Raw genomic sequence first — 27753 nt, forward strand, 5'->3', positions numbered from 1 at the left:
TGCCCTTGCCGCCACCCCATGGTTGGATGACGCGGGAGTGGGCCGGCAGGATGGCGAAGTGCAAGAGGAGGTGGAGGAGGCGACGAGTGCTGATGCCGAAGCCTCCTTGCCCTCGGAGCTGAGGCGAAGCTCCTTGACACAGAGCATGTTGGTGGCAGCCTTGAAGTCCGGGAGCGGCGACGTGTTGGCGATGATGTCGGCGGTGGTGGCAAAGCGAGGATTGATGCCGCGCAGGAGGTTGAGCACAAGCTGCGTGGGAGAGATGGTGTGACCAACCTCCCACAGGGCATCAGCAGTATGCTTCATCTGCTAGGCATAGGCATCGACCGAGAGATCACCCTGTAGCATGCTGTGGAACTCCTGCCCAAGGATGACAGCGCGAGGCTCCTTGTTCGCTTGGAACAGGGCCTCGATGGAGACGTACAGGGCACGCGCGTCTTGATCAGGCTCCATGGCGAGGTTGAGGACGGTGTCGTCGCAGGAGCCGTACATCCAGCCACGGATGCAAGCGTTGGGCTGAGACCACGTGGGATCAGCCGGGCGTGCAGCCTCCGTGCCATCGATGTGGCCGAGCAGCCTGTACTTGGCGCAGAGGGCGGTGAAGAACGCCTTCCACTTGGAGTAATTGGGGCGCTCGAGGCTAAGGGTGATCGGGACGTGTTGCTTGACGTTGACAGCGGCATAGGCGGCGTAGAAGGCAGGGGCGATGCCGTCCCCCATGGCGCCGGAGGTTCCGGAGCCGAGAACACCGGAGGTAGCAGAGGAAAGCGTCGAGGACGTCATGACAAAGTCGACGCGCGCGGCCTGTTCGCTAGAAGCAGGGGCGCGGGTGGCAGCGGCCTGTGCGGTGCAACTCGCGTCGGGCGGCAGAGGCGGCGGCCTGCAGGTGCGTCGCACGGCTGAAGGCAGCAGCGAGCGGCGCGGCCTGAGCGACGCGGTGAATCACATGCGGAGGCGGCAGCGGCTGGAGCAGGCTAGCACGGCAGTGGCTGGAGGGGCGCGCGGGGCAGAGGCGGCGGCAGCCCTATGGTGCGGTTGCGCGTCCCCTCGAGAAGGAACACGGGCAGCGGAAAAGGAAAGGGAAGACCCGGGATCAGGCCCCCAGAACTCGTGATACCATGTAGAGTAACACCGCACACCCTAATCAGGGGGGTGACCTTCATTATATAGCCTAATAGGCTAGGGTTACAATGTACACAGGCCAATGGGCCATACGCCCAATATGGGCTTATTATATATTCTAACACTCACCCGCTTAGTCAGAGCCATAGGTGTCGGGGGGATGCGGCCAGGCCAGAGGCGGAGAGTCCATTAGCGGGTTGTGAAATTGAGGTAGTGGAGGTCTCCTCCAAAGGCGAAGCGAGTGATAGGGTGGAGCCGTCGGTGCCGTCGCAGGAGCTGGTGGTGGTCTAATCGTTGGTTGGGCCTTCCAGCGGGCTAGGGGCGACCAACTTGGTGTGGCCCTACCTTGAGGACCCAAAGAAGGTTCAGTTCGTCCTTCGAGATGAGCAGGAGGATTAGCTCTAGGAGAGGACTCGCTATGGAGTCCGATCTCGGCCAAACCAGGGTGAAGCTCGAGGAGGCCCTAGAGCGGGTCAAGTCTGTCTAGCAGGCGGTCATGGTCGACCTACCCCATGTCATAGAGGTCAGTTTTCTGCGGCCGTCCTTGACTCCTTGGTCTTTCGTTGGTTGCTTCAGCATGCTGCTTCTCGTTTTGCAAGGTCTAGAGGAGATGTCGAGCCGTAAGTCCCGTTTCCTCTGGATGGAGCATGCCCGGATGGAGCGGGAAGCCATGACATCATGGTGGGTCGCTGAGCTCGAGCATGAGCTGGAGTCCTCCTACTTTGAGTCCCAAGACCAAGCAGCGGAGGCGATCGAGGCGAGGGCGGTGGAGCTACTTGTGGTGGAGCGGGCGACCGCGACCGAGCGAGGGCTTGAGGCAGCAAAGGTCCGCCAGGCGGAGACTAAGGTGGCTCTCTAGAAGTCCTTGGCCTATACCGAGGCGGTGCTCTAGGGTTCCCTAGAGGTCGTAGAGTTGGAGCGAAAGGCCCTAGAGTTGGAGCGGAAGGCCCGATCGGAGGTCGATCAGGAAGTGCTCGCGCTCTGAGGCTGGGTGCTCGAGATGGAGGAGGCAAATGCTCGGCTACGCGAGCTGGTGACTCAGTAGGAGGAAGGGCTCTCCATCCTTGAGAACACCCACCTTGGTACGTACCTTTTCCACTTTTGGTTGATGTCTTTTTTCTTTTAACTTGCTTCTGAGCTCGTCATCCTTCTTCCAGAACTGGGTGGAAAGGTTGGGCTGCTGGAGCAAGGCCTGGAGACGGCCAGGGCGACAATTGGCTGGAATGCGGAGGCACTGGCCAAGTCCCATGAAGAGCGACATGCTCTCAAGGGGGAGCTTGACCAACTTCACAATGTCGCCCAGGTCGTCGTCTCAGAGGTCTTCGAGTTGGCGCCAAGTACCAGCATGCCCACCATCCAACTGGCAGAGGTGCCACATGAGGTTTGGGCCCTCATCTCCAATAGGATGTTCTATGGAATGTTAGGGGTGCTAACATCGATGGTGATGCACGACTCGGAGCTGGACTTCGCCGCTATCTGCAGCGGTTATGCCTATGGCTGGAGCCCGGAGGCCATCCATGAGCTCAGGGAAAGCTTGCTGCCACATACACAGTTGGTGCTGAGCAAGTCTCCATGCAGTGGGTGATGGATGTCCGCCATGTGAATGTGGCCGAAGGCGCGCACCAGGAGGATGTCGCCTAGACTGCGGATGGTGTAGGGCCTAGGTCAGAAGCGAACATCACCCCGCCTCAGTTCGCACCAAGTGTCACCCAGCCAGAGAGCGAGCAGCCCCTACCTTCACCGGTTGCGCCATCAGCCGATGCCGCTGGGCAGCCATAGTAGGAATTAGAGTAAAAGTAGTTTAGCAGATGTAAAAGTTAGGTTCATGGGGGAGCCCCCGTGTAAACATTTTTATGTATTTAATGAATACAATCCGTTTGTTTTTTGTGATGGAATCACTTCGTTCGGGGAAGCTTGTCCCATTCGTTCCTTATTTTTACCTTAGCATAATTTTGTTTTTTATTCTTTTTTTCGCACCTGCCTGTTCGTCCCATAGGCTGCAACCTTAAGAGCTTAGGCATGGCCCGTGAGGCTCAGCTGCTCGTAACCATAAGTAGAGGCGGGGTGCGATCGGTCAGAATATTTAAAGCAAAGCTACGTAAGGTAATTAAAGCAACGAACTACCCTTTCGTTCAGGTAGAAAGGTATTTTACCATATGATAGTAAACAAAAAGAGAGGTGGTACCACACCTCCATGGAGCCCCCAAGCGACCCGGGCCAAAAGTGTTTGGGGCCGGGGTGCTATGTAGGAGCGAATGTTGAATGAAAAAATGGTAAGACCTAATTTCTAAGGAAAGGAACGACGTAACTGTTCGATGTTCCAAGCGTTGGTGAGAACATCGATGTTGTCATCCTTCAGTCGGTAGGTGCCTGGTCAGATCACTTCGGTCACCGTATAGGGTCAGTCCCCTCTGCCTTAGTTTCCTCAAGTGGGCGGAAGGCAGTCAAAGAGGTTGGCTTGTTGCAGTCCGAGACTGCTGGGGTCGACAACTCCCCGAGCCACGGGAGCTCGGAAGAGTTGATGACGGCAGTGGTGAGCTCGTAATGCTCGTGGTCGCACATGAAGGCATGCAAGAAGGTGATACCCACATTGATGATGCCGTTTGGCCCCGACATCTATAGCTTTAGGTAGGTGTAGTTGGGGACCGCCATGAACTTGGCGTAGCATGGCCGCCCCAAGATGGTGTGGTAAGACCCCAGGAAGTCCACCACCTCAAAGGTGAGCACCTCTGAGCGAAAGTTGGCTCGGTCACCATATGTGATGGGTAGGTCGATCTGCTCGAGCAGGTATGCCTGCGCTCCTAGGATCATGCCGTGGAAGGGAGAGCTCGCCGGTTGGAGCTCCGACCGGGGGATACGCATGGCGTCGAGGGTGTCGATGTAGAGGATGTTGAGGCCGCTGCCATCGTCCATCAGCACCTTGGTGAGGAGCTTCTTGCGGACAATGGGGTCGACGACGAGTGGGTAGCGCCCTGATCTGGCAACATGGGATGTATGGTCCCTCTGATCAAAAGTGATTGGAGATTCTGACCAGCGAAGGAAGGAGGGGACGGCCGTTTCAGTGACGCACGCCTCTCGGTAGCGCACTTTGTGCTGGCGCTTGGAGTAGACGACATCAGATCCCCCGAAGATCATGATGCATTCCTTAGGGTTGGGTAAGCCGTCCCCATCCTTGCCCGCCGTGCCTCCTTTCTTGGCTGCTGTCTCCTTGCCCTTTCCTTCTTTTGGCCCGCCGGCCTGTTGCAAGAAGCGCTTGAGGAGCTCACAGTCCTTGTAGAGGTGCTTGACGGGGTAAGTGTGGTTAGTGCAGGGGCTATCCATGAGCTTGCCAAAGTGGTCAGGCAAGCTCGGCTAGGGCTACTTGCCCGCGCGATCAGCTACGGTGACCAACGTAGAGTTGGCCAGTCAGTGCCGATCCTTCTTATTCTTCTTTCCCCTCTGCATGGAGGGGCCCTCGTCTTGGTCCTCACGCTTGGCCTTGACCTTGTCCTGGCCTCCATTGAAGACCACTCTGACCGCCTCCTCGCCGGAGGCATGGTTTGTGGTGACGTTGAGCAGGTCACGGGTGGTTCAGGGCTTCAGGCAGCCAAGCTTGTGGATCAGGGACTCATAGGTCGTCCCGGAGAGGAATGCGCTGATGACGTCCATGTTGATGACATTAGGAAGGGAGTTGCACCGCTTCAAGAACCTATAGATGTAATCCCACAGGGACTCGTTGGGCTCCTGCTGGCAGCTCTTGAGGTCCCAGGAGTTCCCAAGGTGGACATAGGCCCCCTAGAAGTTCCCAACAAAGATCCTCTTGAGATTCGCCCAGTCGTGGATGCTATTGTGCGGGAGGAATTCAAGCCACACTCGAACATGTTCCCCCACGCAGATGGGGAGGTACTAAATGATGAAGTGATCATCATCCACTCCTTCGGCTCGGCAAGCGAGCCAAAAGTCTTTGAGCCATATTCTGGGGTTCGTCTCCCCGGTATAGTTGGCAATGTTGGTAGACGGTCAAAAGCACTGTGGGAATGGTGCTCTCTGAATGTGTTGGCCAAAGGCCCATGGTCCCAGGCCATCTGGGCTAGGACTCCGATTGTCCGATCGTCGACCATGCCTAGGGTGCGTCTCCCTGATTTCCTTAATGGTCTGGTCGAAGCCCGTGTCATCTGCTCTCACTATCACCCGATGGATGTCATCATCATGCTGAGCCTGGCATCGGTTGCTGATGACACTGCGAGCATCTTGGTTTGGCCCGAGGTGTTCATGCACAGGCGGTCGGTGTGGAGTGGGTGCCAGGTCAGGCTATGGCACAGCTGCGCCCTCTTGTGCCACGCTCGGTGGCTGTAGCGGTGAGCGGATGGAGCGATTCGTCTGGTGTGTCCCCACTCCCCTGGTGGGGAGAGAGGCTGTGAGTCGGTGTCGTGATGCGGAGCTCTTCGCCTGTTGAATGGCGGTGGTTTCCACTAGTGCCTGGAGGTTCCGATAGATCACCTGTTCCTAGGGGTTGTCCGGCTCGAGAAGGCCACGCAGAAGCATCACCGCCGCGGTGATGTTTTGGCCAGCCCGAGCAAACTATGGGTGATCATTCCCCTCATCCATGATGTTGCGCTGGACCTAGCGGGCGTGACCCTAGGTGCCACTCACCAGGTTACGCACGCGGAGCACATCATGGTGCGTCGAGCACGTTGGCACAGTTGGCGGCTAGTTCTGCCGCCTTTGTTGTAGCTCCTCGCCATGCGCCTAGGTCCAGAGGGGTGTGGGTCTGAAGAGACTCCACTACCACCAGTGGCTGTCCTAGAGCATCCACCATAGCGTACTCCCAGGACAGAGGGTGGCTAGGTGCCACGACATCGCCGATGTTGGAGCTGTCGCTCTCAACATCGTCATCTAGGAGGTCGTGAAAAGAGGCGAGAGCATAGCTCGCCATCCCCACAAATTTGGATGTGATAGGGGGTGGCGCCAGCATCCTTCGGAGTCCCCGAGCATATGCGTCTGCGGGGGACACGAGGCTGTAGGGGAACCGGTCACATGGCGGTCACGGTAGGGACAACGGGGTCCCTCCGGAGAATCAGTGAAAATAGTAAAAAGCGAGTAAAGAATAGTACGTACATTACTCATAGTGGGGTTTGAGCAGAGCGTATGCTCGGAACGAAGCGCAGGCACCTCGCCGTTGAAGTGACCGGGAGTCCCGGAGCCGACGGAGGATGCACCTCCTCTGACGGGTGCCGGAATAAGTGCCACCTCATGGAGGTGTAGTACGTCGAGCCAGTCAGCGATGAAGTCCAGGCTTCCAAAGAGGAAGGCCTGCGATGGCTCATAGATGGGTGGAACCCACATCCCAATAGGTGGGTGTGTGGGAAACTCTAGTGAGCCGAAGCGAGTCATATCACTTGAGCCCGCCATGGCGGAGGTGGCGGAAAAGTGGACCATCAGATGACCAAAAAGCATGAACGTACAGTGTCTTCCCACAGACGGCGCCAACTGTCGTTGCAGAAAGTGACCAACACATAAATATTTGTAGTTTTGCCATACGTTGTGATCGGATGTGGCCTAGCACTCAATGACACAGGTTTTATACTAGTTTAGGCAACATGCCCTACGTCTAGTCTGAGTCGATCAATGACTTTATTCCTGAGCCTAGGTGCTCAAAGTTTGCTGTGGGGTTACAAATAAGAGGGAGAAAGATGGGGGTGCAAGAGGTCCGGTCAGACTCTGGTCTGAAGGGCTGAGTGATGGGAGCTCTACTATGTGCTAAGTGTTTGAACGTCTGTTGTTTGTTGGAATCCTTGGTCATTCAGATCATTGGAGTGTGTTTCAGTTGTCATGAGATTGATCTTGGAGTTTATCCATCCTTCATTGGGAGAGAGCGCATGCCCTTTTATAGATGAAGGGTACGGCCTTACAAGCGAGAGAGAGAGTACGTATGCTGGTAAGTCTTGTTGCCCACGCCGTCGGGTACAAGATGATTGTAGGCGCCTACAATACTGTTGATGCCAGACGCATGTGGGAGGTTTTACCGCATTCATCGTGTATGGTAAATGACGGCGCCCACAATACTGTTGATGCTCAGAGGCATGTGGGAGGTTTTACTGTGTTTGCCTAGTATAGGAATTGATGGCGCCCATAACATTGTAGGGCAAAACGTCGGTGCCCACAACACTGCTTTGGTTCTGACATGCCTGGTAGGTTGCAGGGCACCCTCCTGACATGTCCTGTCGGTACTGTCCTGCAAGTGTACAGGGTACGGTCCTTGGTATTGTGGTTGACTTGAGCGCCCTATCTTACTTACTCCGCACATTGCCTGGGTCCTTACTGAGCGAGCGTCCTCGGTCGGTTGGTCCCCAGTCGGCTCCAACTATACCAGTCAGAGAAGAGTTGTAAGCAAAGGTTCGGTGCATCCCCGGTCGGAGACGTGGGTCGGAGTCGGAAGCGGCGTTGGCCAGGCCTTCCGGTCAGAGAGGCGGGCCAGAGTCAGAAGCGAGCGCTATTCCTCCTTGGCTAGGCCTTCTGGTCGGAGAGGCGGGCCAAAGTCGGAAGCGAGCGTTGTTCCTCCTCGGCCAGACCTTCCGATCAGAGAGGCGGGCCAGAGTTAGAAGCGGTCGCTGTTCCTCCTTGGCCAGACCTTCCGGTCAGAGATTAGATCACCCTTCTGGCCTATCGTTAGGTATTCGGGCCGGCCTAGGAGTTGCGCGTCGTTCACAATGTCATCTACTGGGCCAAGCTTTTGCTGGGAAGGAGGTCCATGAGGGACCCTGGGTTTATGAACCCGATAGATGTATTTGCAACATTCAAATCATTTGTCAAGGGCATACACAATGAGTTTGAAACAACCATCAAGAGGGTTAGAAGTGACAATGGTAGTGAGTTCAAGAACACTAGAATTGATGAGTTTTGTGATGAGTTTGGAATTAGACATCAACTCTCGGCCAAGTACACTCCACAATCAAATGACCTTTGTTGATAGATTATCATCGGCAGTCCTCCGAGGGGTATCCCATGAAGGTAGATTGATCGGTAGAGGAGCATGAGATCAAGAACAAGAAGGCAACAGAGACACATGAGTTAGATAGGTTTAGGCCATCAGTATGACGTAATACCCTACTCCTGTGGTCTGTTGGTTTGTATTAGCTATCGTATGATATGCCGTGATTTTAGAGGGGGTCCCTGCCCACCTTATATAGTCCAGGAGGTAGGGTTACAAGTCGGTTAGATCTAAGAGATAACCGGAAAGTAATAACTGATTACAGGAATCTTGGGATCATATATATCCTAACAGATCTCGTAGTATCTTCAAGATATCTTCCCGATGTCTTGCGGAAGGTGCCGAGCAGAGTCGTGCCTCGCAAGGCTTCTTCTTGTGGGCTGGGCCACCCCTAGGGGCACAGCCCATGTGGTCTGTCATGGGTATCCAGGGTTGTACCCCCCACAGCTAGTCCCCGAGCACCTTGTACCCATTGTGCAACGCCGCCTTGAGCTTGTCCGAGTAGTGTGAACCGTTGCAGAGCAAAACGACCTGTCATCGAGCAGCGTGAACCGTCGCCGAGCAGTGTGACCTGTCACCGAGCAGTGTGACCCAAGTACAGCTTGCCATAAGGATGTAAGGAGCTCAAGTATAGAATCGAAAATTTCTCTGCAGTGAACCAAGTGTGCCCACTTAGAGTCCGAACAAAATTGTAGGAGTCAATCTTCCTCTATAGGCATGCAGTCTTCAAGAAAAAATCCCGCACACTCACCATGAGGTGAAGTGTGCCCACTTAGTCCCCGAGCCTGACAGTAGATGATGCAGTCTTGTGGTGCTAGGCTCAGAAACTAGAAGAAAAGCAGAAAACCAGATGAGCAGGCAGCCAATCCCCATGCGTGGCCCAAAAAGAGACACAACACATTCACCGCAAGGTGAAGTGTGCCCACTTAGTCCCCGAGCCTGACAGTAGGTGACGCAGTCATGTGGTGCTAGGGTCAGAAACAGAAAACAACCTAAAATCAACAGAAAAGACCACCAGTCCCCGAGCTACATGCGGAGTTATAGGAGTTATCCAACCGTGGAGGAAAAACCGGAGTAATAGCTGGCCAGTGTCAGTTACTAAGCCTCAATAAATGGCGGAGAAGTCGGCGATATTTAGGCTAGGAGCAACTAAAGGCAGCCATAAATGAGCGCCGTGGGTTGCGGTTTGCGCCGAAGCCCATGTAACGGCCCATTTGGCGCATCGGAGAAATCGCAGCGGCGTAGATCACGGGAACGGTTTCCCAAAAACTCTTGAGTTATAAAGGTGGGGAAAGTGCTTTGTAACAGTACCACCGCCCCCATTCTCCCACCTTTGCCACTTCGCCATTTCATCTTCCATCTCAACCACCACACCTCCAGATGAAGAGCCTGCCATGATGAAGAGTGGATGCCATCGCGCACTAGAGAACCAGAGCTCAAAAGAATGGTGACGGCGGGCGTGCTTCCTTACCGCGTTACCGGCGGATGGCGTCTAGCCATTGGTGAGCCCTTTCCAATGCCTAACACCGATGAAGTTGTAGTCTTTGAAGATTATTTTTGGTGTGGATTGGGGTTCCCTGTTCATCCTTTCTTGTGAGATCTATTGGTATTTTGGTCGATCAGTCTGTGCAATCTCCACCCCAACACTATACTACACATCTGGATCTTTATTCACTTCTGTGAGGCGTTTCTTGGAATTCTTCCGCACTTCAACCTCTTTAGACATTTATTTTGGTTAAAGAAGAAAGGCGGCGGCGGCTCCAAGGTGGTCGGCGACGTATATCTGTAGCTCCGGGATGGAATGGCCAGCGATTATATCAGCATACCACTGAACACTTCCTTGAAAGGGTGGAATGCCAAGTGGTATTACATGAAACAGAACCACCTGGCCGTCCGCTGCGATGTCCACCATATCCCGGAGAACCAAAGAAGCTGGTCGGAGAGACCAAGGAGTGTCGATATGGAGCAAGTGAAGGAGCTCCTTGACTTGATTCAAAGGGTGGAGTTGAGAGGTGAACTTGTGGTAGCAAGCTTCATAGTACACCGTGTCTAGCCCTGCAAGGAAAGGGCCTACCCTGCTTTTGACTACAAGGGCGACGACGATGGAACTCGAGAGAGACCTGAACGGCTATCAAGGAAAGAAGTAATATGTCGCGCCACAGAACTATTCACCTCCAGCGCCTCATTTAGTTGGCCAAAAGAAACGAAGGCCTTCAACTGTACCAATCCGCCTCTTCAGGTAATAATCTTGCCCTGCATTGTTCAATTATCGATTCGCCGAGCAGGGAACTAACTTACTTATACAAAGATCCATTCACAGGACAGAGCAGTATACTTTCTGACATGCCGAGAGCTAAATGGCCGCCAGCGGTGGACGTCCGACCAACAGAAAACCCTGAAGAAAGTTCCATCGGTATCTCATCAGAATCCAGAGAGTCGGATGTTGATCATACGGCGCATCCCCCCCCCCCCGTTATCAGAGAAATCTCGGGGAAAACAGGCAGCGGTAGACAAGCCAGCCCGGAAGAAGAGGAAAACAGCGACGATCGCTCCCCGCAAACCGGGTAGTATATCACTGGGCGGCGACCAGACCAGCCATCCATGGAGGGCTGTGGTGATGGAGTGGTCTGATGATGATGATGATAATACAATTCCTCCTCCCCCAAGCGTGCAAACAACTTCACACAGAACACGCGTGGAGGAGCAACCAAAGGGAAGCGACGAAGTCCCCAAGCAGCAGGCGACAGGAGTCCCTGAGCATCAGACGATGGTGGTATAGGCTGAGGAAACATCGGAACAACAAGCAGAGCAGAGGCCAACTGTAGAGGAGGATAGACCTCCACCCGGTACTACGGAGGTCGACCCCACAGCCACACCCGGGGGCTCAAACAGGCCTCGACGATTCAAAAAAGCACACCGGCAGACCAAACGGTAAGTAACCTCGTATTGTTATTGTTTTGCTATTTGACCTCTGTTGTTTGGGCGATTGACCAAATGTTCTGATGCAGCGAAAGGCACATGGAGGATCCGAAGTCACCCGCCCAGACTGTCAAGCAGTCTCAAGCTGATCTAAGGCGGAGGAAGCGCCTGCTGCCCACATGTCAGGGTCCCCCAGTGCTCGGCGATTGGTGGAACAAACAACAACCGCTGCAGGTGGAACTGGAGACGGTGAGGGACCGACACCAGCAGAAGCCGGCTCAGCAACAATACCTAGAGCAACGTCGGGTAGCGCCGGACCCTCAGGAGCTGAAACTGTAGTATCCAGCGAGGCAGTAGAGTCTGGGTCGGTGAGACCAGGGGTGCCCGAGGAGCTAACAGTGTCCCCTGAGGGGTCGTGTGTCATGCTCGGACCCACTGTCCGGCCATAGAGCCCCCCTGCGGTGAGCCCTACTGCTGTGGAAGAGGAGGACGAGGTCGAGGAGATCGTTCGTGATGAGCCTCGAACCCAATCCGTTCAGATCATTCACAAGCACGGTGACGAAGTGGTAGTTGTCGAGGAAAAGGACACCCCTAGAGAAATGAGGAGGCTAAATCCGCCCTCGGCAGAGTAGTAAAACAAATTGAGGTTGATACTGAATCCCGAAAATTCTTCGTTGTCATTATTTATTTCCTTCTGTCATTGTCATTGTGCATTTCCAGGGGATAACTCGAACTACCGAGCACCATTACCAGTTAATTAAGAGGATGGAGCCCCTCGCCGAGGAGAACAAAAAACTCAAGGAGGCGATGAATCTTTCGGAGAAGAATATTCAAAGGGCCCAGCGCGAGCGAGACCTTGCCGAGTCCAACGCGCGGGACCTAGAATACCAGAAGGGGGTCCTATCTGGACTACTGGCGACTGCAAAAGAACAACTTCAGAGCAAGTCCGAGCAGCTGATCACTGTCTCTACACAACTTAAAGATGCTTCCGAGCAATTAGAAAAGCTACAAAAAGTCTCTGAGGAGAAGAGAGGTACGTTCGATCCAGAAAAATGCCTCACATAGTTGGATTCAATTTCTTTTATTGATGAATGATGTACTTGTAGAACAAGACGCAGAGCTCGGTCAACTACGCCAGTCCCTCGAGCAACTCTGGGAGGAGAAAGCGAAGGAGACAGAGTGAGCGAACAAACTGATCGAGGAGCTAGACGGTGAGTACCCCGTGGTCGGGTTTTCTGTTGAGGTTAATGTCTTTCCTGATGGATTTTGAAATGCATGCAGACTACCGTCAGAGGGTCAAGGCACAATTCAATGTCTTGGAGCAAGACGCCCGTACCCAGAGGAACAAATTTGACACCGTAGTTGCTGGAATCAAACCAGTGGTTGACTGCGTCGACCCAGAAATGGCACCCCGACTTGACGGTAGGAGGCAAGGGTCAGATACCATCATCCAGAGGTGCAAGGCAGCATGGGAGAATTTCAAGATCTTCAACCGCGATGCCATTATGACCGTTGCTACTCATGTCCTTGTGGTTGCTCGGTCCCACTACCCAACCATCGATGTTCAGTCGATAGGGGGCGGTTTCACCGAAGGACTGAGCGATGCGGAGACCCAGAAGCTGGAGGATGAGGTGGAGGACGCAGCGAAGAAACTGGCCGGTGACATAGATCTATTTGGTGAGACGGATGGCAGTGACATAGCCCAATGATCTGCTTGACTGACATCATCTGTAATTTCTGCGCAATGCAATTAGAACGCGCGAAAGCGCAAGAACACTTATATATATGATAAATGTTATAAAGTGCATGTGTATGCAGCTAGATTGTATTTCGGTGAGAAAATCTTCATAGTTATGACCATAAGATATTTATAGTAGAGTCCGAGCAGTTAGTTTGCTACTAACCCCCATGGCCTCAGCTAGCCCATAGTCCATGATGTCGAGCACGGAGCCCGATCACGTGTAGGGGGAACAGGCGTGACTAAGGAACCGTAGCCGACCACCCATAACGCAGAGCGCGGTGCCCGTTGCACTTGCAGGGAGAGATCAGAAACTAGGCCTTCCCCATAGAGAAAAAGCAAAACGTATGCTGCTCGGCAGTTATTGAAATGACTATAGATGGCATAAACGTCAACCGAGCAATAAATTCTACTCTAAGCTCTCGGCCTCAGATAGCCCATAGTCTATAACGTCGAGCACAGAGCCCGTGCACGTGAAAGAAAAATAGGCATGACCAAGGAACCACAGCCGACCACCCATAACGTAGAGCGCGGAGCCCGTGGCACGTGTAGGGAGAGATCGGAGGCTGGGTCTTCTCCGAAGAGAACAGAAAAGAAAGTAGGCTGCTCGCTGATCGGCAAAATATCTTTAAAGGTTTACATCGAATTATTCAGCGGTTTGGAGAAAAACATGTGGCGAGACACGTTGACGATTTGGAGGAGACGTGTTTGGAGAAAAAATATTCGACGTTTTTTGGCGAAAATGTGTCGGCGTTTTGGAGAAAACATTCGGCGTTTTTTTGGAGATAACCGTTCGGAGATTTTCGAGATTTGGAGAACTTTATTTGGCGAAATCGTGGTCGGTGATTTGGAGAAATCGTTTGGCGATTTGGAGAAAACCGCTCGGCGATTTTGGAGAAAACTGTTCGGCGATTTTGGAGAAAACCGCTCGGTGATTTTGGAGATCGTTATGGAGTATCATAATGCTTCGGCGACCGTACACGGAGATCGAAAGATAAAGGAGAAAAAATGGAGATAAATTATGGAGACCAAAACTTTATTCATCATAAAATGGAGAGTACATATCTGGAGCGTTTCAAGGGTAGAAACGTATAAGGTGCTCGATGTGTCATGAGTTTGGAACATCAATCCCATCTAAGTCACATAAGCGATAAGATCCTGGTTGAGTGACCTCTTTGACGACGTAGGGCCCTTCCCAAGGGGAAGACAGCTTGTGCAACCCTTCGGTCTTTTGTTTTCTACGGAGAACGAGGTCGCCGACGGTGAATGAATGACCTTTTACGTTGCGGTTATAGTACCTTCGTAGATCTTCTAGATAATTGGTTGTGCGGACGTAGGTGATCAGACGTTCTTCCTTGGCCCGGTCAATGTCCTCTGTCCGAACAGCCATGGCCTGCTCTTCAACATAATTTTCCACCCTGGGTGCTCGGAAGGCAACATCTGCTGGTAGTATGGCTTCCGAGTCGTAGACCAAAAAATATGGAGACACACCGGTACTGCGACTAGCTTGAGTGCGCAGTCCCTAGACCACAGCCGGTAGTTCTTTGAGCCATCTGCCCGGATGCTTTTCTTCTTTCTGATACAGCCTCTTTTTGAGGGCATCAAGGATCATACCATTAGCCCGCTCAACCTGGCCATTAGCTCTAGGATGAGCAACAGAAATGTATTTAACGAAGATGCACCGGTCTTCACAGAAGTCCCAAAAATGATGGGCGGTAAACATGGTTCCGAGGTCGGTGATAATGCTATTCGAGAGACCGAACCTGTGTATGATATCTTCAAAGAGGTCGACTGCTTTCTTTGCAGTAGTTAAAACAAGCAGTTTGTACTCGATCCACTTGGAGAACTTATCAATGGCGATGTATACATACCTGAAACCTCCTGGTGCTGGCTTGAAGGGCCCAATCATGTCCAGTCCCTAGCATGCGAAAGGCCAAGAAGCTGGGATGGTCTGCAATTCCTGTGCCGGTACATGTATTTGCTTAGCGAAGAACTGACATCCTTCACAGCGCCGGACAAGGTTTTCTGCGTCGGAGATGGCCGTGGGCCAGTAGAAGCCAGCTCGGAAAGCTTTGCCAACTAGATTTCTCAAGGCCGTGTGATTGCCATAGGAACCAGAATGAATTTCGTGAAGCAGCTTCACTCCTTTGTCTTGAGGGACGCACTTCTACAATACCCCTTCCTTGGCACTCTTCCTCATCAAGTTATCGTCTACCAACACGTAGTGCTTACTTCGGTGGATTAGGCATTCGGTGTCGGTCTTGTGGCGGGTACTTCAGAGTTGGTGAGGTACTTGATGAATTGCTCCCTCCAATCGGCGACCGGCGAAGGCACCGCGAGTACCAACTGCTCGGCAGGGGGAACCTCCTCAACTTCCTTTTCTTCTTTAATGGATGGCCCCAAGAGATCTTGCAAGAAGACCTCCGGTGGAACCACGGCACGAGATGATCCTATTTTTGAGAGTTGGTCGGCTGGTTGATTTTGATCTCGTACCACGTGGTGGTACTCGATACCGTAGAACTTCCCTTCAAGCTTCCTGATTTCGGCGCAGTATGCGTCCATCTTCTCACTAGAACAGGACCAGTCTTTGTTGAGCTGGTTGATAACCAGTGCAGAGTCTCTGTACACCATGAGGTGTTTGACGCTGAGCGCGATGGCTATATGAAGACCATGGAGACATGCTTCATATTCCGCGGTGTTGTTAGAGGGCGGGAAGTGTATCCGAAGAACGTAACGTAGCTTATCCTTGGTCAGCGTAATGAACAGAATGCCCGCACCGGCATCGTTGATGTTAAGGGTGCCGTCAAAGACATCACCCAGTGCTCGGGGCAAGCGGCGGCGATGGGCTCTTGGATCTCGGTCCATTCAGCGACGAAGTCAGCGAGCGCCTGCGACTTAATGGTAGGTCTACTTCTGAACTCAATGGAATAGGTGCCGAGCTCAATAGCCCACTTAATGATGTGGCCATTGGCTTCTTTGTTGTGAAGAATGTCCCCCAGGGGAAACTCAGTGACCACGACGATCTTGTAGTATTCGAAGTAATGCCGGAGCTTGCGCGACGTAATCAGAATTGCATATAACAGCTTTTGTACCTGAGGATAATGAGTTTTTGGCTCATTGAGTACTTCACTGATAAAGTAGACCGGACGTTGGACCCTGTAAGCGTGCCCGACTTCCTCGCATTCGACGATGATAGCTGTACTCACGACGCGAGAAGTGGCGATGATGTAGATGAGCAGAGTCTCATCTGGCCTTGGCGCTGTCAAGATCGGTGGCTTTGTCAAGAACAACTTGAGCTGCTCGAAAGCTGAGTCTGCCTCCTCCGACCAGGAAAAGTGCTCGGAGGCCTTGAGGAGCTTAAAGAAGGGTAACCCTTTTTCACCGAGGCGTGATATGAAGCGGCTTAAAGCAGCCATACAACCTGTAAGCTTTTGTATATCCTTGACACATGTTGGCTATTTCATATTGGTGATGGCGGAGACCTTGTCCGGATTAGGCTCGATGCCTTGAGCACTAACGATGTAGCCCAGCAGTATACCGGATGGAACTCCAAAGATGCACTTTGAAGGGTTCAGCTTCCATCGGTACTTGTTCAGATTGGCAAAGTTTCTTTGAGGTCGGCGATAAGGTTGTCGGATGTCTTGGTTTTGATGACCACATCATCGATGTATGCTTCGACGTTGCGGCCGATTTGCTATTCGTGGCACATCTGAATGGCCCTTTGATAGGTAGCCCCATCGTTCTTGAGTCCGAAGGACATAGTTTTGTAGCAGTATGCTCCGAAAGGTGTAATGAATGACGTCTTTATCTAGTCTTCTTCCTTGAGGGAGATCTGATGATAGCCAGAGTAACAGTCAAGAAAAGAGAGTAGTTAAGAGCCGGCGGTGGAGTCTACAACCTCGTCTATCTGAGGCAAGCCGAAGGGGTCTTTAGGGCAGTGTTTGTTAAGATCAGTATAATCAACGCACATTCTCCATTCTTTATTCTTTTTTTGAACGAGAACAGGGTTTGCTAACCAATCTGGATGATACACTTCTTTTATAAACCCAGCAGCTAAGAGTCGTTTTATTTCTACCCTAATAGCCTCCTTCTTGTCTGGCGCGAATCGGCGAAGTTTCTGCTTGATCGGTTTGGCGGTCGGTGAGACATTCAAGGAGTGCTTGATCTTCTCCCATGGTAAACCCGGCATGTCTGCAGGTTTCCAAGCAAACACATCGGCGTTGGCACGTAGGAAGGAGACGAGCGTGCTTTCCTATTTGGGGTCAAGGTGAGCCCCAATCTTCATGGTCTTCGAAGCGTCATTGAGGCCGAGGCCGACCTCCTTAATTTCCTTGGACTTGGCAGAGGAGTAGGGAAGCTCTAGCTCTAGAATCTCCATGTCATCGGTGGGTATTGTCTTGGCTTCGGCGACCACGCTATCCATCTGGAAGGAGAGGTCGGTGGCTTCGGCGAGGGCAAGACTCTCTGTCTCGCAAGCGTAGGTGACGGAAAGGTTGGACCACAGAGCCAGGACTCCTGTAGGTGAAGGCATCTTCAATACCAGATATGCGTCGTGCGGTACGGCCATGAATTTGGCCAGAGCTAGCCGGCCAAGTATGGCGTGGTAGGCGGTGTCGAAGCCGGCGATGTAGAAGTTGATATGCTCGATGCGGTAGTTGCTTGCCGTACCGAACTGTACTGGCAAGGTGATCTCTCCAAGTGGCTTGGATGCCCTTCTAGGTACCACGCCCCAGAAGGAGGAGTCTGAGGGTGGAGATATGATATCATGAGGCCCAACTCCCTTAGGGCTCCGGCGAAGAGTAGATTCAAAGCACTGCCACCGTCAACAAGGACTTTTCTGAATAGCACCTTCTGGATGGTTGCGTCGAGGACAAGGGGGAAACATCCTGTGTATGGTATGTCTGCCCACTGGTCGGCCCTGCTGAAGGTGATGGGGATCTCGGACCATGGGCGATAGCTAGGGTCGGCAGTAGTTTCTTCTGAAGCGACGGCGAGCACTCGTCGAGCGGCACGCTTTTGTTCCCTTCGACTCTCAATGGAGGCGAGGCCCCTGAAGATGGTGGCGACCACCTTGTCGTGGTCCTGAAAGGTGTTGTTGTTGTTCCTAGGCAGTCGCCGACCTCCTGTTCTGTTGTTGGCATCATCGTCGAGCCTCTTGTCCTGGAACTCCCTGGCTAGACCAATGTAGTCCTTCATCTTGTGTTTGCCGTTCTTGTGAAGAGGGAATGGGCCATCGAGTATCTTTTGGTACTACTCGTCGTAGTTACGCTTGGCGCAAGGTTGACTAGCGGCGGTGAAGATGTGTTCTAGCCGGCGGCGGTGATTTTGGCCAGGCCTTTGTCCTCCTGTTCGATCACGACCGCTATCGCGACGATAGCTGCAGTCGTCTGGGCGGCGGTCATTGTGACATCGGTCATCGGGGCGATCATCGTTTCATTGGGGTGGTCACTGAGTGCCTGCATCCTCGTTGAAGCACACCTCGGCTTCCTCTACACTGGCGTACTGGTTGGCGGTAGTTATCATTTCGCCGATACCGGTTGGTGGCTTACGGTTGAATTTTGAGCGAAGTTCGCGATGGTGGAGTCCTCGGATAAAGGTGGTGATGACTTCAGCTTCCGTGATGTTGGGGATAGAATTCCTCATCTCAGAGAAACACCAGATGTAGCTGCGGAGGAGCTCGGATGGCTTCTGGTTGATGCGGCTGAGATCATGCTTCATGCCGGGTCGAGTACACATGGCCATATAGTTGTCGGTGAAGACTTTCTTCAACTCTTCCCATGAGCCGATGGAGTCCGGCACAAGGCTGGTGAACCAGCTCATGGCGGGTGGCATGAGCATGACAGGGAGATAATTTGCCATAACGCCGGTGTCTCCTCCCGCGGCCTGGACGGCAATGGCATAAGCCTGCAGCCACTGAGTTGGGTTCATTCTTCCTTCGTAGGGCTCGACCCCGGTGATCTTAAAACCATGGGGCCATCGAAGCGTTCGGAGATCCTTTGTGAAAGACAAAGGCCCCTCAGGATTGTCGACACTGTAATCTACAGCGTTGTGGTCAGGGATAGGCTCGAGGGCTGAGTCCGGGTTGCCGTACTCCCTCTCGTAATCCTGGCGGCGACGTACTTCGTCTTCATGGCAACCAAAGCAACATTGCTCGATACGCCGCCGTGCATCCCGGAGGTTGCTGAGATCTACTCTAGCATCCTGTTCAACCTCCTAGTCGTGTTGGCGATGGTGTTCGGCGCGATGCCCCCTAGGTACCCCTTGGAGAGGTAATGACTGGTCGGCAAAACGGCTTTGACTTAGGCAGCGGTTGAACCTCGGCGCAGCTGATCGGTGAATCGTGCTCGTAGAGCACGAAGGTCTCTAGTCCTCGCGGATCTCATTGACCTGACAGTGAGCCACTTTAAGCATGGCGGCAATCTTGGTGAGTTCGGGCATTTGAGGGAAACGAGCGAGCTCGTTGGCGGCTACTGCCAAATTGGCGCTTGGAGTCTTGAAGACGTCGTGGCCGTCGACACGAAGAAATTCTTCGTCGAGGTCGTGGTAGAGCAGGAGCGATCTTCCTTGAGAGTCAAGCCGATTATTCCAAGTAGCCTCGGCCCTTGCGATGGCTGCCTCATTCTCTCGCTGCTGCGCGCGGTTGACGTTTCAGCTTTCCCAAGCAGCGCACTCCTCCTCGATTTCACCGTTCCGAGGAGGGCTGTCGATGTTGACGTTGAAGATTGCACCACCCCAGAAGGGTGGGAGGAGAAATTGATCGGAGAAGGTTTCTGCAATGGTCTCCATAGAGCCCTGAGACTTGGAGCCCGGAGTTTCTTCCGGGATGGTCTGGAGGTGCGCCCTAGGGCTCTGGCCTAAGTGTAGCATGTTGACAGTCGGTGGGAGCTAGACAGCGATCTGGTCGGCAAGTTTGCCCCCTAGGGCATGCTGGTAAGCGGCGACGGTGTTGGAGAATCCGAAAGGTAGGGCCATAGCCCTTGTAGTTTCCTGAGCACCCTCCGATAGATCTGGATCGGAGGGTGGTCGGCGCTGAACCAGAGTGTCCATTGCCGATTCGGCGACGGAGAGACAATCGGCGAGCTTCCGTCCGACCCGATCGATAGATTCGATCAGATCGTCGTTGTTGATCGGCCTCCTCTGGTAGCGAGGAAGTGGACGGCGAGTTGTTGCTGAAAGAGATCTCGGAATCACCTCCGAGATTGGATCTATAGTTGTAGGCGCAGGGGTGGCCGGCGCAGAAACAATATGCTCCGGCTCGAGGAGCTCTCCGACTCCGTCAGCGTTGATGACCCATGAGATGGATCCGACCGTGAAGATCTGGCCAGGCTATCGAAGGAATGAAGAGCCTATGGAAAAAGCCATCTTGTTTGACAAGGAAACAGCACGCACACCCCTACCTGGCGCGCCAACTGTCGACAGATTATCGTCGGTAGTCCTCTGAGGTGTATCCCATGAAGGTAGATTGATTGGCAGAGGAGCGTGAGATCAAGAACAAGAAGGCAATAGAGACACACGAGTTAGACAGGTTCAGGCCATCAGTATGACGTAATACCCTACTCCTGTGGTCTGTTGGTTTGTATTAGCTATCGTATGATATGCCGTGATTTTAGAGGGGGTCCCTGCCCGCCTTATATAGTTCGGGAGGTAGGGTTACAAGTCGGTTAGATCTAAGAGATAACCAGAAAGTAATAACTGATTACAGGAATCTTGGGATCATACATATCCTAACAGATCTCGTAGTATCTTCAAGATATCTTCCCGATGTCTTACGAAAGGTGCCGAGCAGAGTCATGCCTCGCAAGGCTTCTTCTTGTGGGCTGGGCCACCCTTAGGAGCGCAGCCCATGTGGTCTACCGTGGGTATCCGGGGTCGTACCCCCCATAGCCTTGTTGAGAGAAAGAATAGAACACTCATTGATATGGCAAGGTCTATGCTTAATGAGTACAATGTGAGTCAATCCTTTTGGGCCAAAGCTATCAACATGGCTTTCTTTTGTAGCAACCGCTTGTATTGTCACCCATTGAAAGAGAAGACACCCTATGAGCTCTTGAATGGTAGAAAACCCAACATTGCATATTTTTGGGTCTTTGGTTGTAAATGCTATATCTTAAAGAAAGGCACTAGATTAGGCAAGTTTGATAAGAAATGTGATGAAGGGTTCTTACTTGGATACTCCACTACTAGTAAAGCATATAGAGTTTGGAATTTGGAAAGTGGTACTCTTGAAGAAGTGCATGATGTTGAATTTGATGAAACCAAGGGTTCCCAACATGAGAATGAGAACTTGGAAGATGTTAGAGGTATTCAATTTTCAAATGCCAAGAAGAACATGGATGTTGGTGAATTAAGGACTAGACAAGTGAATGATGATGAAGATGATCAAGTGCAAGTGTTCTCTAACTCAAATGTGCAAGTTGATACTAATCAAGCAAGTACAAGTGGCTCTCATGATAATGAACAAGATCAAGTGGCTAGTACATCATCTCAACCCAATGATCAAGCAAGTGCAAGCAATCAAGTTCCAATACTCGAACCAACTAATATTGCAAGAGATCATCCATTGGACACTATAATTGGAGATATTTCTAGATGTGTGCAAACTAGATCAAGATTGGCATCATTTTGTGAGCATTTCTCATTTGTGTCATCCATCGAACCAAAGAAGATAGAAGAAGCATTAAAGGATGTTGATTGGGTGAATGCTATGCATGAAGAATTAAACAACTTCACAAGAAATCAAGTATGGGAATTAGTGGAAAGACCAAAGAACCACAAATGTGATTGGAACCAAATGGGTCTATAGAAACAAGCAAGATCAAGATGGGATAGTAGTAAGGAACAAAGCAAGATTGGTAGCACAAGGCTATACACAAGTTGAAGGTCTTGACTTTAGAGAAACATATGCCCCGGTTGCTAGATTGGAAGCAATTAGAATCTTGCTAGTCTATGCTTGTGCCCACAACATCAAGCTCTATCAAATGGATGTCAAGAGTGCATTTCTAAATGGCTACATCAATGAAGAAGTATATGTTGAGCAATCTCCCGGTTTTAAAGATGACAAGAAACCCAACCATGTGTACAAGTTGAAGAATGCATTGTATGGCTTGAAGCAAGCACCTAGAGCATGGTATGAGAGGTTGAGGGATTTCCTACTCTCTAAAGGGTTCATAATGGGCAAGGTTGACACCACTCTTTTCACCAAGAAGATTGGAAAGGACTTGCTTGTGTTGCAAATCTATGTTGATGACATCATATTTGGATCAACCAATCAAGACTTTTGTGAAGAGTTTGGAAAATTGATGGCTAATGAGTTTGAGATGTCCATGATTGGAGAGTTGAGTTACTTCCTTGGTCTTCAAATTTAGCAATTGAAGAATGGTACATTTGTGAGTCAAGGCAAGTACATAAAAGACATGCTTAAGAAGTTTGGCATGAATGAAGCAAAGGCCATTAACACACCAATGGGAACAAATGGCAATTTGGATAGTGATGCAAGTGGCAACATGGTGGATCAAAAGTTGTATCGGTCTATGATTGGAAGCCTACTCTATGTAACTGCATCAAGGCCAGATGTCATGTTTAGTGTGTGCATGTGTGCAAGATTTCAAGCCATTGGATGAGAAGAGGTTATGCAAGCTAAGGAATGAGTTGAACATATTGGATTTCTCAAATATGTGTTGATGCACCCCCACTTATATGACATGCCTCTCCTTCGAGCAATTCAAGGTAAAAGTTGATTGGCATGGCATACATCCTTTGCTAAGGACTTGTTTAGTGCATCTAGTCATTCCTCACATGTTATAGGCTCATTCATGAAAATCAAATGAATTTGATGCGTGTATGATACCACTATTGTTTCTATGCTTGACTTGATCTCGTGGTAGCATATGACATGTTTGTGGGCTTGTGAACCTAATATTTGATCTAGAAAATGAGCTATAAGTGTTTAACTCAACATGGTACAAGATAACCCTTGAAATGAGGTGTGAAGAAGCTTGTCCTTGGATCAAACCGAGTTAAAAATCTTTGGCAAGTGTTCTAGATTGGACCAGATTTGGTAAAATAATCCTCACCCCATTGATTGACATTGATAATCTTACCCTATCTAAAGTTGTACCTTTGTGGTCATTGATGACAAAGGGGGAGAAATTGCACAAAGATAGTGAAAAGTTGACAAAGGGGGAGAACTTTGACATAGGGGGAGAAATATGACAAAGTAAGGGGATCAATTAAAATTTTAAGCACACAAGTAGGGGGAGCAAGCTCATAAACTTGATTGACGCATTTGAGTGTGCATTTCATATGTTTGATTGCATGAAACAAGTTTTAAATTTAAAATTCCATGCTTGTGTGGTGTATGCTAGTTGTAGGTTTGAATGATGAAATAAAAAAACTAGCATGTTTAGGTTGAGTAACTAGACTTGTGTTTATAATGTAAAAACTAGACCCTTGCTTCTAATATTGATCTCACGGGGTATTCTAGTTTTGTGTATGTCTAGTTATTAATGGTGCTACGGATGGTATATTGGTGCACTCCGATTGGTATCGCGCTTCAAAGGTCCATCTCTTATACCTTAGCATCATTTGGTAGAAATTGACTCCTACATTTCCTATCTAAGCATATGTGCAAGCTTCAATCCAAACTCTTAGCACATGTAGGGGGAGCAATTGCTACCAATTAGGGTTCATGAAACTTATCCATATTCTTTTACACATGGTAAATATGCTTGGGCAAGCAACATGGATTCAATTAAAATTTAATTCATATCTTTGTGAAAGGGTTGTCATCAATTATAAAAAATGGGAAGATTGAAAGCTCTAGTTTGGTTTTGGTGAATTGATGAAACCCTAAGTGCTAATCTAATTTATCTAAGTGATCATGAGATAGGTAGCACTATTCCAAGTGGTGGAGCAATGATGAAGATCATGATGATGATGTGACCATCGTGATGATCAAGTGCTTGGACTTGGAAAAGAAGAAAGAGAAAAACAAAAAGCTCAAGGCAAAGGTTAAATTTGATAGGAGCTTTTTGGTTTGGTGATCAAGAGACTTTGTGAGTGTGATCACATTTAGGATCGATAGACATACTATTAAGAGGGGTGAAACTCGTATCGAAATGTGGTTATCAAAGTGCCACTAGATGCTCTAACTCATTGCATATGCATTTAGATCTAGTGGAGTGCTAACACCCTTGAAAATGTTTGTGAAAATATGCCAACACACATGCACAAGGTGATACACTTGGTGGTTGGCACATTTGAGCAAGGGTAGAGAAGTTAGTGAAGTAAAGGAGATGATTGTCACTGATTTTTGGTGACCGGGCGCTGCTCTCGCAGTGACCGAACGCAAGGTTGTGAGTCCGATCAGTAGAGGCCAAGGCAGTGTAACCTAGGGTATTGCACAGGATGCTATGAAGCGTCCGGTCGAGATGCACCGTACGTGTTTAGTCACAACTTGGCCCCTCTAGAACCTCTCTAAAAGTGACCGGATTCTAGGCGTAGATGCGTCCAGTCATCTCAGCAAAATGTCTGGTCACGGCGTAGCAGTGGCGCGCGCGCATGGCTGACTTGGCACTGGTGCGTCCGGTTGTAGACTATGGTGTGTCCGATTGTTCTTTCACACCCTCGAGGAAGCGAGTTGACCATTGAAATCATATGTGTGAGGTTGAATGCAGGGGACACGTGGACGACAATCAGGGACCAGACGCTGGGGCTGTTGCATCCGGTCAATCTGACAGGCGTGTCCGGTCGCCCCGAGTTGGGCTGCAGTGAGAGCCCAATGGCTCTATTTCGTGGGGGCTTCTATTTAAGCCCCATGGCCAGCTCAAGCTCACCCTCTTGGCCATTTGCATTGACATTGCAACCTTGTGAGCTTAGCCAAAGTCCTCCCACTCATCTCCATCATAGATTGATCATCTTTATGAGATTATGAGTGAATCCAAGTGCATTGCTTGAGTGATTGCATCTAGAGGCAATTGGTATTCATGTTTTGCTGCGGATTTCGCTTGTTACTTTGGTGGTTGCCGCCACCTAGACGGCTTGGTGCAGTGAGGATCATCGAGCAAAGGAAGGTGCTTGTCTCCGGCTCCGATCATGGTGATTGTAAGGGGTTCTTCACCTTTCCCGGTGGAGAGCCAAAAGATACTATAGTGGATTGATCATGGCTTGTGTGATCCTCATCTTGTGTTAGTTGTGCGGCACCCTATTGAGGGTTTGGCATGTGATGCCAATTAGCTAGTGAACCTCCAAGTGAGTGTATCGCCACAACGGGGAGTAGCTTGCCAGCAAGCAAGTGAACCTCAGTGAAAAATCATTGTGTCACCTCTTGTTACCAGGACTCTATTGTAATTGATTGGCTTCATCTTATGATTGGCACACCTATCTACATGGCGGTATAAACATCTCAACCACTTGTGTATTTGCATTCATAGTGTAGCTAAGCTCTTTAGTATAATTAGTTTTGAGAGCTAGCTTGTGTCGTATCTAGTGGTTAGTGAATGTCTTTAGTTAGTCATTGAGAGCTCACTAACTTAGTGTAGTGACATAGCCTTTGTGTGTCTAAAGATCATAGAGACTAGAATTATGGTAGGTGGCTTGCATTTTAGTAGGCTAGCGCAATATTTGCTTCGCCTCATAATTGTCTAACCATTTTGTTTAGTGTTGTTGTAGAAATTTTTATCGGCTATTCACCCCTCTCTAGCCATTAGGACCTTTCACTTAGTGTAACAAAATAACCAGTATCTACTACAACATATTCTTGGTTCAAAAATCAAACTAGACACCATGCCTAATTTAATTTAGGAAAGCATTTTAACCTAAGCACTACGCTTAATTTAAAAAGCCTTTGGTAGTAAAATCAACACTCCTAATCTAAGCACCATGCTTAATTTAAAAGATGTATGAGCACACTCCAAACCTTAAGCATACTATAGTAAACAAAGGTAGCATGAAAACACTATAGAGATGTATTAAATTTAGAGATGAAAGAGCGTGATCATGGTGAGATATTATTTTTATTAAAGATGCAAGTGGGATGGATATATGAATGGAACTAAACATGCTGTGGATTTGATATGAGAAAATTTAAACTAAATGAGATGGATGCATAGATTATTTAAAGTAAACATGCAGTGGAATACACAAATTAAAAGATAACTACTCATTATGTTTAAAGTCCATGAGCAAGACTATCTCAACTTTCTTGATCATACTTACCATGACTCACATAATGGAATTTGTGAGTGGTGCAGCATCTGTTTCCATCACTTGAGATGTGACTTGAATTCTTGTGACATCGACCTTTTTCTCCAATCTACACATGGTTAGAGAATATATATATATATATGTCTATACAAACCTATGAGATGGCAGGGTTCCAGTGTTGATGGATCTTGAATGTTCAGGCACCCTTGGGTTCTTCAATGTTTCTTCTTTTCTTGTGGAAGCTTGCCAAAAGGTCGAAACGGCGTTTGATGTCCTGTCTTATTCCATAATTCAACAGAAAAGGGGTAATCCTACTAAACCAAGTGGTATGTTAATGATCTAAATCTTTACACCAATTGTCTCCCCGGCAACGGCGCCAAAAATGTTGGTTAGTATTTATTAAGTGCAAATAGAATATGAAGGATTCCGCAAGTGCACAGAATACCATTATAGCATTTTATCGGAAGTATTCCAGGTATCATTATTTATATTTTACCACAAGGAAACAATGGAGTAAATATTTATTGGATAACAAAGGAATGTCTACTAATCAACATACCAGCATAGCTAAAGTAGGGGTGAATGTAATGATAGGAATAAACCATAATGACACTTAGGGGATAGATCACTAAGATAATATAAACTAGTCAACTCGGGAGAACAACGGGTGAGGTAGATTCCTATGACATAGTCAAAGTATATATACATCCAACTATAGCTAAGACTAACTCTACTCTTGTGCTCTTTGGGACACCGCTTAGACAGTAGAGCACCCACAATAGATAACTCTACTGACGCGACTATGGTCCTATAATTTAAGAACCTACTCAATTTAGAGTGGACTACAAAGGATACATAGGGATGTCACCTCCCGCTGCTACCACCCAACCAGAGAACAGGGTGTACTCACAGGTAGAGCATCGTATAAGCACCATGCTTACACGAGACTTGGCTACTCAACCTAACTTGTAAACTAGCATGCTAAACGCTCTATGAATCCGCACACAAAAGTAATGATAACCATAAATAAGCAATATATTTATTCAAAGTAATCGTAGCCATGTAGATAGGAATATGATAAATTGATAATAAGTCTTACAAGATATAGAAGTGAAGATACAAGGCTTTGCCTAGCCTCCAAGACCAGATCAGGAACTTGAGCATGAGCCCAACTCGACCCTCATTCCCGAGCTACTAATCTACTACATTGGAGAGCTCTAGACCTAATCCTCCTAATGTGTGTTGATCTAAATGAGGGATATGAATTAGGGTTTTAGGGATGCCTCCATGGAGGGGGGTAGGGGCTGCTATTTATAGGCTAGAGCATCAATTCTGGACCCTCGGATCAAACCAACTTGAAAGAACGGCGGAGATGCAATCCTTAAGGCGGTGGAGAAACGACATAACAACGGGGGATTGATAGGTGGGCCCTAGGGGCCGGTCGGCCTATAGGTGGGGCCGGTCGGCCCCACCTGGCGGCGCCTCACCCTCTGCTTCGGTGTGGTGTCTTCTCGAGTCTTCTAGAACCTTCTGGGATTGTTTTCGCTGTGGATAAGCGTAATTAAATCTGACATCTAAGTCCACCTTAATGGTTTTCTAGATAAACCCTGTAGAAATCACAGATTCATCAAAACTCGTGGAATTTGTTAGTTTGAACCCCTAGACCTATGTTTGGTGATGGAATTAAGTATATATGTAGGATATATGGATGGTTTATGATTGATGTTAATGACCATCAACATGGTGCTTGTTACTATTGAAGGTTGCCACCTCCTAGACGGCTTGGTGGCTTGTGACTCCG

General features: G+C 49.7%; 1 protein-coding gene and 1 pseudogene across 1 annotated transcript; one reads left to right on the forward strand and one right to left on the reverse strand.

Moving 5' to 3' along the window:
* Positions 1 to 309: 309 nt before the first annotated feature.
* LOC136480055 (uncharacterized) lies at positions 310 to 720 on the reverse strand. Its single transcript, XM_066477726.1, has one exon. The coding sequence runs from the start codon at positions 718 to 720 to the stop codon at positions 310 to 312; it is 411 nt and encodes a 136-aa protein (XP_066333823.1).
* An 18158-nt stretch (positions 721 to 18878) lies between these two features.
* Positions 18879 to 27753, forward strand: part of LOC136480057 (protein PEP-RELATED DEVELOPMENT ARRESTED 1 homolog, chloroplastic-like) — a 139205-nt pseudogene continuing 130330 nt past the window's right edge.

This window comes from Miscanthus floridulus, chromosome 9 (assembly GCF_019320115.1).
Source record: "Miscanthus floridulus cultivar M001 chromosome 9, ASM1932011v1, whole genome shotgun sequence".
Classification (NCBI taxonomy): domain Eukaryota; kingdom Viridiplantae; phylum Streptophyta; class Magnoliopsida; order Poales; family Poaceae; genus Miscanthus; species Miscanthus floridulus.

Coding starts and splice junctions, on each gene's coding strand:
- LOC136480055 (XM_066477726.1), bottom strand. CDS start 720: ATGGGGGACGGCATCGCCCCTGCCTTCTACGCCGCCTATGCCGCTGTC.